Raw genomic sequence first — 14,600 nt, 5'->3', positions numbered from 1 at the left:
TGTCCTCCCACACAGTAACCTCAGCAAATTCCCCCAGCAGTTAAGGAAGGCAACAGAAAAAGACTCACCACTCTAGCAGCTCCCTTTTCTGCTCCTTCTCAGAGCCAGATGGCTGTGATGTGCCTTTCTTCAAAACTTCCAGACTTTGGTTATAAATATAGATTGCTATCCCATTTCTCTTCATTTGTGTAGATGCTATATATACTTTGCCATGATCTGGATAGCCCAGAAGAGCCTGATCTTGCCAGATCTCAGAAGCCAAGCAGGTGGGCCTTGGTTAGTAATTGGATGGGAGATGTCCAGCAAAGACCAGGATTGCAGAGGCAGGCAATGGCAAACCACTTCTGTTAGTCTGTTGCCATGGAAACCCCACCAGGAGTTGCCATAAGTCAACTATGACTTGAGGGCTGGATTTCATTTATATATACTTTACCTAATCTTTAACAGTTTAATATATGTTCTTCATCTTTTTAAATGTCAGTTTCTTGGACACATAATATATCAACTTTTGGTTTTTTTTAATTGGTTACAAATTTTGATCATTTCGAAGGAGAATTTAATCCATTTAGATTCACTGCGATTATTTTCAGTTCACTCATTTTCCTCCTTTTCTCTTTTCCTTATTGCTCCTTCTCTTCTCTAGATAAGGTTCCAGCAGCTTCCGATCCCAAGCTTTGATCTCTATCTTTTGTTAACAGTTCTTGTAGGAGTAGTTCAGATTGTTCAGTTGTTACTATTTTCCTACCTTCTGCCAGGAATATTTCTATGGAAAATGGAATTTTCTAATGATACCTTATGTGCTTCTTTTTCAACACTTGCTTCAGATTTCCAAATTATTTCTTTTTAAAATTATATTAGGCAAGTTTTGAAATATCTGTACTTCTTGCCGTTCAATTGTGAGTGGTTCTTTTCTGTGTTGTGTTGTATCCTGGATTTTTTATAACTGAAACTAACTAATATATCCCATGGTAACTTATTTTGACTTGCGTATTTTGAGTTGATTCTAAATATTCGTTTAGTTTCAAGGAAGTTACTTTGTACCTTCCAAAAATCTTGTGTTAATTTTCAAAATCCTTTCTCTAAATCCAAATCTTCAGATTTTTTTGGAATTCTGTGGAAGTGTAAATGGTTACTTCTAAGTTTCAATTCCAAAACTTCAATCCTTTGATTGAATCCTGTGGTTCTTGTACTAATTCAGTCTTTTTTGTTTTTTCTTTGATTTCTCCATGCTTTTTATTTCTTGAATATCTTGTTTCTTTTCTTGAATTCCTTGACTTATTTCCTGCAGCCCAGATGTTTTCTCAATCTTCCTTTATGCCAATAAATATTTCCTGTGCCTTTTGGTCTGTTTGCTGTAATTGAGTTAAAAGGCCCCTGTTTTTCTGCTTTATTTCCTCAGTGATATTCTGTGCTCTATCTGTTGGTTGCAGTGGAGTTACAACATTTTATCTTCTTGTATTTACTGTGTGACAGATGATGCAATCTTCTCAGTTATCTCTATCTCATCTCCAGAAGTGTATTCTTTTTTACTGCTCTTGTTCCTGATGCCATCTTTTACAATTTCCTCAACTTTCCCCTCGGTTTAAATGCTTTTACAGTTTTTATAACCATATGATCATAAAATCATATAATCATACAAATTAATACAAGTTTGTGTAAATTAATATTAGCTAATTCAGGTTAATATTATATATAAACAAACTTTAGCTTAATGTTTTATAAACAATCACTACCTTCATTATAAACTTTATAGTTAGTAGTTATTAATATTCACTATTATTATGTTATTATATTATCTCTTAATTATAAAAAATATGAATAGAAAAAACAAAAGAACAGCAGGTGGCAGCAGAAATCTTATTCCAATTACAGTTTTTAAAAATCAGTTCAGGCAAGAAAAAAAAGGTGGCTCTTCTAGAAAACATTCATGAAAACCTTACATTTAATCATAGATTCTTTTATCTGAACTGGGAAAACCATATTTAGCTGTATGACATTCCCTTGTCCTTAAACAGCAGAAGCTTTTTTAAATTAAAAAAATTAGCTAGTTTGTTTTAGAAGGGAAAGATCAAGTGAAATCAGGGACTAAGGTAATTCAACATATTTATATCTGAGATAAAATCAGCACATGCACAGACTTTAATTTTTATGCTCTTCAAAGATCCTTAAAGGCTTATGCTTTGAGGCTTTTGTTCCCTTGGTTTCCCCCAAACACTTTACTATACTTACTTTTAGAATTCTGTTTCTCTTTTGGAATTAGGAATGCTGGTACCCACTTTCTAGTACCCCAGTCCCCTTCTTTCCAAACTCCAGTGTTTTCCTTCAGTTGATAACTGAATCTGAAAGTCTTCACAGGCAGTTTCCAACTACACTCAACTAGAAATCTCTTCACTCTCCAGTAGGCATGGGCACAAATCGAAATATGAATCAAATTTCATGACGAATCGGGCCGATTCATGTATCGCAAAAACATATTTCGTGGGGCCATGTTTTTCATGAAATCCACGACTTTTGGGGCCGATTTGTTCAATTCATGAATGCTTCGTGCTGCCAGACAGGCTGGCAACAATCCATTGATTCCCTAGGCAACATAGGCCCAGAATGTCTGTAGACCTTTTGTTGCCATGGAAACCCCAATCTTAGCCCACATAACCTTGATAGGCAGCTCTCCCTGCCAACCTGAGAGCTGAGCAATGCGGGTCTGTGGAAGTTTACCTGGAAACTATAGTCAGAGATTCCTTCCCCTCTCTATTTCCCTTCTCCATTTTTAAGAACGGGATGGTGGAGTAGCAGTGGCGGCGGCGGCCTCAGCAGCTCCTTCTGCTGTTGCTTGCTGCTTACCAGCTTCAGGAACCCTTCCTTGACTCTCTGCCTCCCATCCTCCTGCTGCTTTGACATTCCTTCCCACCCCTCCCCGCCCCCAAGCTCCTTGGAGTGGATCCTGAGTGGATCCGCTCTGCTCAACTTTTCCTTTGAGAACTTGGAGGTGGGATGGAGGGCATGTCAGAGCAGAGGAGGATGGGAGGACGGGAAGGAAAAGTCAGCAAAGATAACCTGAAGAGAGGAAAACCCAAGCAGATCTGCTCCACTTGACTTTTCTTCCAGCAGCGGCAGAAAGCAGGAGGCCAGGAGGACGGGAGGGAAAAGTCAGCAAAGAGAGCCTGAAGAGAGCTACTTGGAGGGTGGCTAGAGGAGAGCCTGCTTGAAGTCTCCCTGTGAGTTTGGCATCTCTAGGTATGAATGGGGCCCTTGAAGTGCCCCGGGTTCTGATGAATCACAAAACTAACAAATCGTATTGCGAAATGAAACAATTTTGTGAAAGTTCATGTTCCGTGATTTGTGGAACGCGATGAAACGCAAAACTCTCATTTCGTTTTCTCCCGTTTCGTGCCCATCGCTACTCTCCAGAGCTACTTCCCTGTTTGGCTAGGTAGGGAAAGTCTCCTCTTCTTAGAAGATCTATCCAGGTTTTTTTTCCTGATTGAGAGTTTGCACCTACTTCCCAAACTTCCTTGCCAGCTTTTTCCTAGTTCTCCTGTTAGTGGTCTGTTAGGACTCCATCTCCCCCAATTCTTCACACTCAATTCCTCTCTGCTGGGGCTGAAAAACAGACCCTTCTCTTTCCAGCTCATGCTACCCAATCAGATCCCTTGGAATAACTGCTCAAAGCTTTCAGTTTCTGTTTCTGTGAAGGATGAACCCTTCACAGTTTGCCCACACTTTATAAAGTTTGCTCACACTTTAGATTTGAAATATTTATTTACTGTTCTAAATGTGTACCATGCTGCTTTTTACAGATGTGAACCGGAAATGCTGGTGCTTTACTACAAAGGGAATGCACGCTGTAGGCCAGTCAGAAATAGTAATTCTTCTCCAGTGTTTACCTGATGAGAAGTGTTTGCCCAAGGATATCTTCAACCACTTTGTGCAGCTTTATCGAGATGCCTTGGCAGGTGAGAGAACTGCTTGTTTAAAAATTATAAAGATTGATGATAGCTGCTTTTTGTATCACCAGAGGTATGTGGTGGTGACTTTACATGCCTCTCTTCATTGTTTGGCCACCTATAAGGAGTTGAGCAAGGAGATTCATACCTCAGGCTGCCATTCTGTTGGCACTCTCTGCTCTTGAGAAAATGGGACAGTTGTTATTAGATGCAGGTATATTTGATTCCTTCAGACTCAAAGATTAATAAATGTGATATGTGATAATGAAACAACATATATCATATATGGGAAACTTCGTATTTACAAATTATTGTGAATATATTGTTCTCCTGGAAATCATTGTTAGCCAGTGAATAAGGCTACTTAACGCAGCATAACGTGTCTTTATTAGAGCCATACATCATATAAATGTCCAGAAAAGTGGGAACATATATGTATATGGGGCTTCAGTAGTTTCATGCACTTGAGCTGTATATACCATTGGACTGTATATGCAAATATAAGTGAAATTTCAGTCCTTTTGAGGTCCCAATGTATCTGCAGGAGGACTTGAGTACTTATATTTCCATCCAAGATACAATGATATTATAGTGCCTGTCTGCAGATGCTCTTTTAATAGATATCTTAGTGTGTAACAGCTGTACAAATTTCTCTGGCTTTTTATCTGAGGTGCTGGTATCTTTATACCTGTCAGTCTGCACTGTAGGTGTGTAAGAAGTAAGAAAACACTGTAAAGCTTCCTAATCATACTGTTTTACAAGTGCAGTAAAAGCTTTGTTATCTGGCACTCATGAGGAATGGGTAATCAAATGTGCCAGATATTCAAGCTTATTGCTCTGCCCTGTCCCCTACCAAGAAGAATCCACAGCAAATGAATCCCTCCATGCCTGGTGCTGACCCTTCACCTCAAGCCACAGAACTGTTTTTACCCAGTAGGTGGACAAATAGGCTAGCTGCCCAACAGCCCTGCAACAACTCAAGGCAGGCTAAAGAGGAAGGAAACATGCAAGGATGGTGTTAACTGGTGGCACTGGCTATTAGAAGTCCAGCTTGTTGCCAGAGGCAACAAGCTGTTTCGCTGAAGAGGTAAAAATGGTGGTGTGTACATGCCCAGAGATGCAGGTATCGTAGCTCATGGGGAGGAGCTTACTCTCTGGGTAGTGCCTGTTAACTGAGCATTCTGGATAATCAAGTGCCAGATAACAAAGCTTTTATTGTATTTGTTTACTGTAGTCATAAAAAAATTCTCTCCCGAATAGAGGCAGAACTGTAAATGGACTGTATTGGGGACTAAGAAATAGTTCTTGAGTTTTTTAAACTGAAAAAAGTGAGATTTTGCTATTTCATGTAGGTAACAAGAAATTTAGCCACATTGCTATGGAAGAAACATAGGAATAAAAATGTATGATAGTCATTCCACTTTAATCTCACACTTTTCCAGTCTAGTATTATTGAGAACACGTAATTGTGCGTTTCACTTGGTATTACCATATCTATGAAATAATTGTACTTCAAAGGAGCTGGTAACTGCTAGTATGCTTTATCAGTTCCTGGTTATGTAGTAGAAGAAAAACGAGCAGCAAGTATGTCTGCACTACACAGTGGAAGGCTATTAATGGTATGAGACACAAACATTTAGCTAACTGTATAACTGCATTTCTCAGAATCGGACTAGAAAGTTTGTCAGTCTGTTCTCAAGTGACTCTTATAATAGAAAATCAGGATTCCTGTCACTGCAGAAAGAACATATTGCAGTTTGCTCAGTACATATCCATGCAAGACTTCAAAGATGAATGGGAAGGACAGTACACTGTAATGAACTGTTGTTGTGTTTACCTTTCTGTTTGACACTAGATATATAATCAAAATGTAAGCAGGTCTTAAGCAAGAACTATAAAAACATTTTTTGTGTTGTCATAGTGTTTTATTGTCATAAAAAAGTATCTATGCTTTATAGTTTACTAATTTAGGTACTAGAATAACCGTCTGTGACAAAATAGTTTAGCTGCTACATCAGTGTTTACTCTGAAGAGCATCAGAAGTAAAAAGCATATTATAACTGATTGTTTTATTCACACATTCTGCGTTAAAAAGCCTGCTTTCCTTTCTTTTTAAAACCATACCGAACTCCTTGATAAAACTATGTGGTAACTCAAGTTAGACTTGTCATGTTCTCAGCCAAAGTGCCATTGTTCTTATTTTGAAACAGGTGGAATATGTTTTCTTTTTCACTAGTAATCCCATCATTATCATTGTGCATTTGGATGCAAGCCTGATAAAACCTGTTAAATTGGAAAACGAGAACTTTGCTTGTATAAAAGACCACTTCAGCATAGTCATGTGCTAAGTGACAGTTTTTAGGTATATGTTTTAGGATCAAAATAGACAATAGTTTTTAAGAGAATCAAAAGTGGTTTAAGATAACTTGTCTTCCAATGGTGTATGCATGCTTGTTTTTTCCTAGTGTTTTCTCGTAATTTGCTAAAGGTGAGAGAGAGAAATAAACTAAATACTGACTTCCCACACGGTGAATGTATTCAAGTATTTAAACACATGACATTGGATTAAAAAGCCAATTCCTTGACCTTCAGGAACAGTATGGGTTGCAGTGTGACAAGGTAAAGCCACAATCAGCAGAGATTCTGCTCCCCACCATGTGCTTGCAGTTTGCATAACAGGGAGGCAGTTTCTGTTCATTCCTTCTTATGGCTGTGCATGTGTGTGTATACTAAATCCTACAGCGTAGGGAGGATCATCTTATCAATGGACATAGGAGGTTGCAGTTGGAAGGGGAAGACACTGTTAGCTTTTATCTTTTTGCTAAACCAATGTTAATATGCGAGAGAGGGATCTTTGCATATCTTGGACCGAAAAGACTTTGCATATCTTGGACTGAAAAGACTTGGACTGAAGAGAGCAAGGATACAACACAAGCCAGGACATAAATTTAGTAATTTTATTCAAATCAACTTGTATAGGTTACAGGAAAACTTTTAAAAATCATGATACAAGAACCTGGCAAGCCAAAGACAGCATAGCTAAAAAGATACTAGCAATACAATAAAGCATAATGAGTTATTTTACCAATCTTGAAGATGTCCCAAGAGGTCTGTATTGATGAGGAGAGGGAGAGAGCTTCACCAGATCTGAAAAGGAAGAGAGAGAGACAGGAAGGAAATTGATTCCTTCCCTCTCTCTTCTTACTGATTCCATCATCTTTACTGCTCATTTTATATCTTTTCGGAACAGCTTCTTCCCTCTTCTCCACCAATGAGATTCCTCAGAGTCATCTCTTTTCAGGGAAACCACCTAAAAATCGTAAGGTCTACAAAACAGCCAGGTTACTTTGATTCCCCAATATTTACTATCATTGCTCAAATTATGACAACATGCGTCAACAAAAAGCCCCTAGGTTTTTCTAGCCCATTCCAACCATGCCTATTATGCCACGTAGTTGTCCAAAGGTTCATTTAAACTCCATTTTGTTTGGTTCAGTATATCCTAAATTCCTTATAACTTTGTGATTGGAGCTATATATGATGATATATGTATAGTGATTGCTAGCTTATTCTGTAACTTGTAGTAGCCTATGTAATATGTGAGTATATATGCATGTACTATATATTATTCAGCAAAAGCAAACATGTGGCCACTGTTAGTAAGATGATAATGTCAAGACAGCATTCTGGATGGCAGGGAGAGATTTTGGTTAGCTTTACAGAGAGACAGATGGGTTTTTCTCCAGAGAGATTAAAAAAGGAACTTTAACTTTCTGGTTTCTTACGTTCTATTCCCCCCATCTATTCCCCCTTAGCCATGAATATATGTGCCAGTTTTTCCTTTAAGAAACAGGTAGTCCAGTGTAGCAATTACTGCTTTTGTGTCTTGAATCTTAAGAGCCAGAAAAGGAAAATTGTTTTTAAACCTTCAGCTTGAGTTATCAGCCCCTCCTTCACTAGCTGTTTGTAATATGTTTAGATAGTTACCGAATTTTGGACAGTTATCAAAAACACTGACCCTCTTCCCATCATTGATTTTGTCTCTGTCCACATGCCATGGGCAAACAAGCCGTAAGCAAACTCTACACTGTTTTTCGACCAAAGGGCACAGCATCTGGATCTGTTGAAAGGAGACACAGTGGCTGCTTCCACACATGTTGGATAATCCACTTTCAATACTCTTCAGTGAACATTTGAAACTGCTTTTCCATGTGTGGAACAAAAAATCCACTTCCAAAGGATTGCTAAAGTGCATTGAAAGTGCATTATTCAACGTGTTTGGAAATGGTCAGTCTGTGTCTAAAATATGATTTTCTGTTAAAATGGCATTTCCCATGCTCAAAATGGCTTCAGGATTGACAGGTTGGCTTCACTATCCAGGAATACAACAACACAACAAAACACTTCCTGTGAAATTTGTTCGGTTATTTTTTTAGAATCCAACCTATGAATTCCATTTCTATCCCAATCTGAGTTTTCTGAAATAGCAGGATTATAATATGGGCCTTTTCTGAATGTTTGAATTGGATCTCTAAGGCTGCATCCAGATGGAGACATGAAAACATGCCATGGCAGCAGCAACAAGGAGAAGGGGAACAGTCCACGTGTGCCCATCTGCTTGCTGCTGTTGCCCTCATCCTCTGTTCCGCTCTCTTTTTTGCTCTATTGCACCTGTGCAAAAATGTAAGTAGTGGTTTCTCCAGGACTTCAGCAGCTCAGAAACCTCCGCTTTCCCTTTCCTGATGACCCATGCTATAGCAGTATAGCATGGCATTTCAGAGAAACAGAAAAAGTGTATTGGGGATGGGGGGTCCACACCATTCTGAAAGCAGAGTTTAGGTCTGTCTTGACCTTTTAAAAAATATTATTTTATTAAAACAGAAAGTAACATTGCACTATAGAGAAAATATCAGAAGCAGAATATATAACAGAAAGTAACGTTAGACCGTAAACACAATATCGAAAAAAGAATATATAACAGTATTAAAACCACTTAATATTTCTCCTCTCTCTCCCCCTACTTATATATGTTAAAATATCTTGTAGTCGACATTTTATATTCTGCGTTTAAAAGAACTTCTCTTATCTTCCAGCCACATAGTCAAAAAAACCTTTCCAGTTTTCCTGAAATTCTGAAGTTGGTGTGTTATGTGTATAAGAGGTTAATTTAGCCATTGACACATAAACATACCATTTATTCATCCACTCAGTCACATCTGGACAAAGTTCAGCCTTCCATTTTGTTGCATATACTACTCTCTCCACTGTCACCATATATTTTAAAAGTTCACTGTGTTCTTTTGTAATATTTCTTGGTAAAATAGTTAATATTTTTGGGTCTAGCACAGAGCTTTTGCTTCTCTTCATGTATTTTTATCCAATATCTTCTCGCCTTCTTGTATATCTACCACATCCATACATTGACATTTCTAACACATTCCACTACAGTCCCTATTAGTTTATTAGAGTAATATACCACCAAAAACATTTTATACCAGTTCTCCCTTAACATTTGACAATCCGTAAATTTAATTTCTTTAGTACATAAATGTTCGCATTGGCTCTTAGAGGCATTTTCTTTGAAGTTTTGCATCGATTTTATTATATAGTTTTTAACTTGTTCTGATTCTGTTTCATATTGCCATAAAATGTTGTATACTTTTCCTAACAGGTGTTTTGGATCTCCACCAATTGGTTGTTCAAACACTATTTTTTCTCTTAGTTGACCACCACCTTTGGATAGTTGCTCTTTAAATTTGGACACCACTTGATGGTACATCAACCATGGAATGTTTTTCCCTTGAACTTGAATTTCTTGCCATGTTTTTATTTTTCCATGTTTGTCCATCATATAGTCATAATTTACATAATCAATTCTATTTCTTATAATAATATCATTTCTATTGATGATGCCAGAGGTGAAACTGGCGCACTTAGTCTGTTTCTACACTGAAACTGTATTCTCTTAAAAATCTTAAAATTTGAATAGTTTTTAGTGATTTCTTAATCCATAAGTAATTATAAATTCATTCCTTGATATCAATTGTCTCCAATTTTATATGTATTCTGTTTGGATTTATAATCCAATCTGTTATCCAAACTAATGCTGCTGCTTGGTGGTACAATTTAATATATGATACTACCTTGTAATATTTTTAATCTTATCCTTGGTTTCTTCCCATTCCATACAAAATCATTTATCCATTTCTGCAACTTCTAAAAAATCTTTTCATCTATATGAATTGGCAACATTTTAAACAAGAAATTCAGTTTTGATAATTATTCATTTTAACAGTAGAGATTCTATTGTCGAAGGCTTTCACGGCCGGAGAACGATGGTTGTTGGGGGTTTTCCGGGCTGTATTGCCGTGGTCTTGGCATTGTAGTTCCTGACGTTTCGCCAGCAGCTGTGGCTGGCATCTTCAGAGGTGTAGCACCAAAAGACAGAGATCTCTCAGTGTCACAGTGTGGAAAAGATGTAGGTCATTTGTATCTACTCAGGAGGGGTGCGGTTGAGCTGAGTCATTCTGTAAGAGTTTCCCAGGGTGTGGAATGCTAATGGCGGGAGGCTTCACTGTATCCTGAGGAGGTTCTTTTGCATATGGATGGGTGCTTGATGTGCTAATCTTCTCTGCAGGGCTATTGTCGGGTGTGGAATTCTATGAACAGATGGATGGGGTGGCCATGGGGAGCCCACTCAGCCCAGTTGTAGCAAACTTCTACATGGAACATTTTGAAAAAACAGCTCTAGAATCAGCACCCCACAAACCCAGTGTATGGTTCCGGTTTGTGGATGATACATTCATCATTTGGAGCCATGGGGAGGAAGAATTGATGGAGTTTTTGAATCATCTCAACAACATCCACCTGAACATACAATTCACAATGGAGAAAGAAAGTGAGGGAAAACTCTCATTCCTGGATACCTTGGTCATCCGCAAAGCAAACTTTCAGTTAGGTCACAAGGTCTACAGGAAACCAACTCATACTGATCGGTACTTACACAAAAACTCCAATCACCACCCCCGACAGAAAAGAGGCATAATGAAAACATTAGTGGATCGTGCAAGACGGATATGTGAGCCGCGCTTTCTCAGTGAGGAAATTAATCATCTAAACCACGCACTTCAGGCAAATGGCTACTCCAGAAATGAAATCCGAAGAGCAATCAAACCCAGGATGAATCAAACAACCAAGGAAAAACAGTCACCTACAGGAAAAGTGTTTTTGCCATATATCAAAGGAATTACTGATCAGATGGGAAAGCTTATGAAAAAGCACAACCTTCAAGCAGTATTCAGACCCACCCGAAAAATACAACAGATGCTATGATCAGCAAAAGACAGCAGAGACCCCCTCACCTCTGCAGGAGTATACCGTATACCCTGCAGCTGTGGACAAGTTTACATCGGGACCACAAAGCGTAGCATCCAGACAAGAATAAAAGAACATGAAAGACACTGCAGACTTGGACAACCTGAAAAATCAGCAGTGGCTGAACATAGCCTAACTCAAACAGGGCACAGTATCTTATTCCAGGACACCAAAATACTGGACAACACTTCCAACTACTTTGTCAGACTGCACAGGGAAGCCATTGAAATTCACAAGCATAAGCAAAACTTCAACAGGAAAGAAGAAACCTTAAGAATGAACAGAGCATGGGCTCCAGTTCTGAAAATCACCAGGCCAACAAAACACTCCACACCCGACAATAGCCCTGCAGAGAAGATTAGCACATCAAGCACCAATCCATATGCAAAAAAACCTCCTCAGGATACAGTGAAGCCTCCCGCCATTAGCATTCCACACCCTGGGAAACTCTTACAGAATGACTCAGCTCAACCGCACCCCTCCTGAGTAGATACAAATGACCTACATCTTTTCCACACTGTGACACTGAGAGATCTCTGTCTTTTGGTGCTACACCTCTGAAGATGCCAGCCACAGCTGCTGGCGAAACGTCAGGAACTACAATGCCAAGACCACGGCAATACAGCCCGGAAACCCCCCAACAACCACAGTAGAGATTCTCCTTAGCCATGAAATATTCAATTTTCCCCATCTTTGTAAATCTTCAGTGATGCTTGTCCAAACTTTTTGATAATTATCTTTATATAGATTATCATTTTGTTCTGTCACATATATTCCCAGATATTTTATTGGTTTTCTAGTAATTGCACAAATCTGTTACTTTTTTAATCTCCTCTTGTTTATTTTTATTCGTTGATAATATCATTATCTTACAGCTCAATCCTATGCCCCAAGGCAGCATTGTCACTCATGCGCCGATGTAAATGGGGCGCCATTCCACAGCTCCCTATGGACTTTTGCAAGACAGGCTCGCCAGCATCTGAGTGCAACAAGGCGTGCAGCCACTGCCAGGAGCGCCTGCCCGCCGTTCCCCTGACAACCCTGCTCACACCAGCCAATGGCCACACCCCTCCCCTGATATCCAAGCGAGGGGCAAGCAGTGGTGCAGCCAATAGGGAGGCCGCGATCCCCGCTGCTGCCAATAGCCCCCCCCCTTCAGAGAGCAGGCATCCCTGCCAGGGAGGGGGGCAGAGGTGACAGTGAAGGTCCAGATCGAACACCCACCCTCTCGCCCATCCAGCACCCATTTTCAATGAGGGCCAGGCCGGTGGCTGCAGCTTGGTGCACCTGAAAATACCCCCCGCCGCCGCCGCCGCCACCACCACCACCACCACCACAAGAAACAGGTTCTCCCTCCCTGAAATGTAAGGCCAGATAGTAGGGAACTGATCTCTGTTGCCTGGAGATCAATTGTAATTCTGGGAGATCTCCAGCTACCACCTGGAGACTGGCAACTTAAGTAGTCCCCAGGTTCCGGAGAAGCAGGTGAGGGGGGAGGCGGGGTCTTCAATGAGTGACAGGAACGCCCATTGGGAACGCCAATTGCTAATGGCAATGTCAGTCAGGCATGCAAACACAGAAGTTTGTTGTTTTTCAACTTGTTTTATTAAACTGGAAAAAGTGCCATTGTCTCTCGGCTGGAAAGGGAGCCAAGGCATTTTGCACAGCCCTCATTCTGCGCTTCCAGGGGCAAGGCTGAGATGCAGACTGCCTTGAGATATTGCTCCCTGGTCTGGATCTGAATGACACTCGCAGAGGATTGTGGGGGGGGGGGGAGAGGAAGCAGACATGCTTGGTCATCTCCTGGACGAGTCATGACGTGCCTGCAACAGAAAGACACACATGTGGGGTTTGCCTCGGTCCATGGCCAAGGCAAAGCCCACACTCCAACATCTGAGAAGATTCACATAGTAGAGAGCAGCAGTAGTAGCGATAGTGACCAGCTGATGCAAGACCCTCTGGCGAGGATGCGCTCTGCCTTGGGGTGATTTTACCTTTAAGGGAGGAAGTTAACAGGTAGTTACGAGCACCTGGTCAAGAGTAGTTTTCTGGGCAACTGCCTCTGGGGCAGGCTGGGGCTGCCGCCACCGTCCTCTCCCCTGCCAAGCCTCACCTGAAAAGGCTAGCGGCCAGGCGAGTTCAGGTGATGGGGCAGCTAGCACAAATCAGCGAGCCGCCCTGCACCGTCTCCTTCTTACCTGTAAGTGCTACCTCGCTCCTTACTGAGATGGAACTTCAGAGTCAGATAACCTGCAAGGAAACTTGAGTGGTTATTGTTAGCTAGACATTTTGGACTTTGCCCTTCTTCCCTTGAGCGAGTGCAAAGTTCTCCCAGTTTTCTTGCTAAGTCCCCCCAGTGCACTCAGTGCCCACCACCATGAGTACCCTTTCTTCTGCCTTGTGCTCAAAGTACCCATGGCAGATGGCCGATGGGCAGAGCTTTCGGCCATGTGCTCACTTACCTGAGGTCATGAGCAGCGCAGCCAGACGTTTTGTAGGGTGTGTGAGCAAGTGATTGGGTGCGGGGAGGGGGGCTTGCCCACCTCGGAAGCGGACACGAATTGGCCCCATGGTAGTTCCCATGCTATGCTCCTTTGGGCTACGGGGGTGGGGCTGTGCAGTGAGAGAGGGGCTCGTGTTTTCCCGTTCAATAGGCACCTATGGGCTGCACCTCCTTTTTTCCTGGTGTAACTTTCTGCCGCTGGAGGGGGCGTTCCCAGGGCTGGAGTGGCTTTGGAAGCAGACTAACTTGTGCCCCGCCCCCTGCCCCGCCCCCTCCCACGCCAGCATGGGGACTTGCGCTAGACTTGCACCTCTGCCCAGCCGCCAATGTTCCCGCCACCGGTGACCGTTTGCGGTACTGTGCCTCAGGCGGGCACTGGCAGAAAGGGGTTTACAGCGGCATAAGTGCCATTTACGCCCGTGCAAGGCTTAGTTCTCTCCCTATGCAGTTTCCACCCTGCTGCTTAGGATTGCACTGTTAGTCTTCATTTTAGTCAGTTTATATCCAGAATATAATCCAAATCTTGCTATTTGTTCCGTTACAAATTTCAAGGAGTAATTTGGTTTTGTCACTGATATAACAAGATCGTTGACATAACTTCATTTTATATTCTTTTTCCCTTCTTTTATTCCAATGATTCTGGTGTCTTACCTAATTTTCACTTCCAATATTTCCAAAGCAATAATAAACAATAATGGGGATATTGGGCATCCTTGTTGAGTTCCTTTTGCTATATCTGTTTTCTCCCTTGAAGAACCATTTACCAGAATTTTTGCTTG

General features: G+C 41.0%; 1 protein-coding gene across 4 annotated transcripts in view; it reads left to right on the top strand.

Annotated features, from left to right (window-relative positions):
• Nucleotides 1–14,600, top strand: part of ZFYVE9 (zinc finger FYVE-type containing 9) — a 147,317-nt gene that overhangs the window by 117,473 nt on the left and 15,244 nt on the right. For 2 of the 4 annotated variants that reach the window (XM_054979123.1, XM_054979124.1), the window contains one exon: nt 3,798–3,953. The exons of the other annotated variants lie outside the window; for them this stretch is intronic. In XM_054979123.1, the coding sequence (XP_054835098.1) occupies nt 3,798–3,953 (156 nt within the window). The remainder of the gene's footprint in view (nt 1–3,797; nt 3,954–14,600) is intronic. 4 annotated transcript variants of the gene reach the window in all.

The sequence above is a fragment of the Eublepharis macularius genome, chromosome 5 (genome assembly GCF_028583425.1).
Source record: "Eublepharis macularius isolate TG4126 chromosome 5, MPM_Emac_v1.0, whole genome shotgun sequence".
Lineage (NCBI taxonomy): Eukaryota > Metazoa > Chordata > Lepidosauria > Squamata > Eublepharidae > Eublepharis > Eublepharis macularius.
This window is presented reverse-complemented; position numbering and strand designations above follow the sequence as displayed.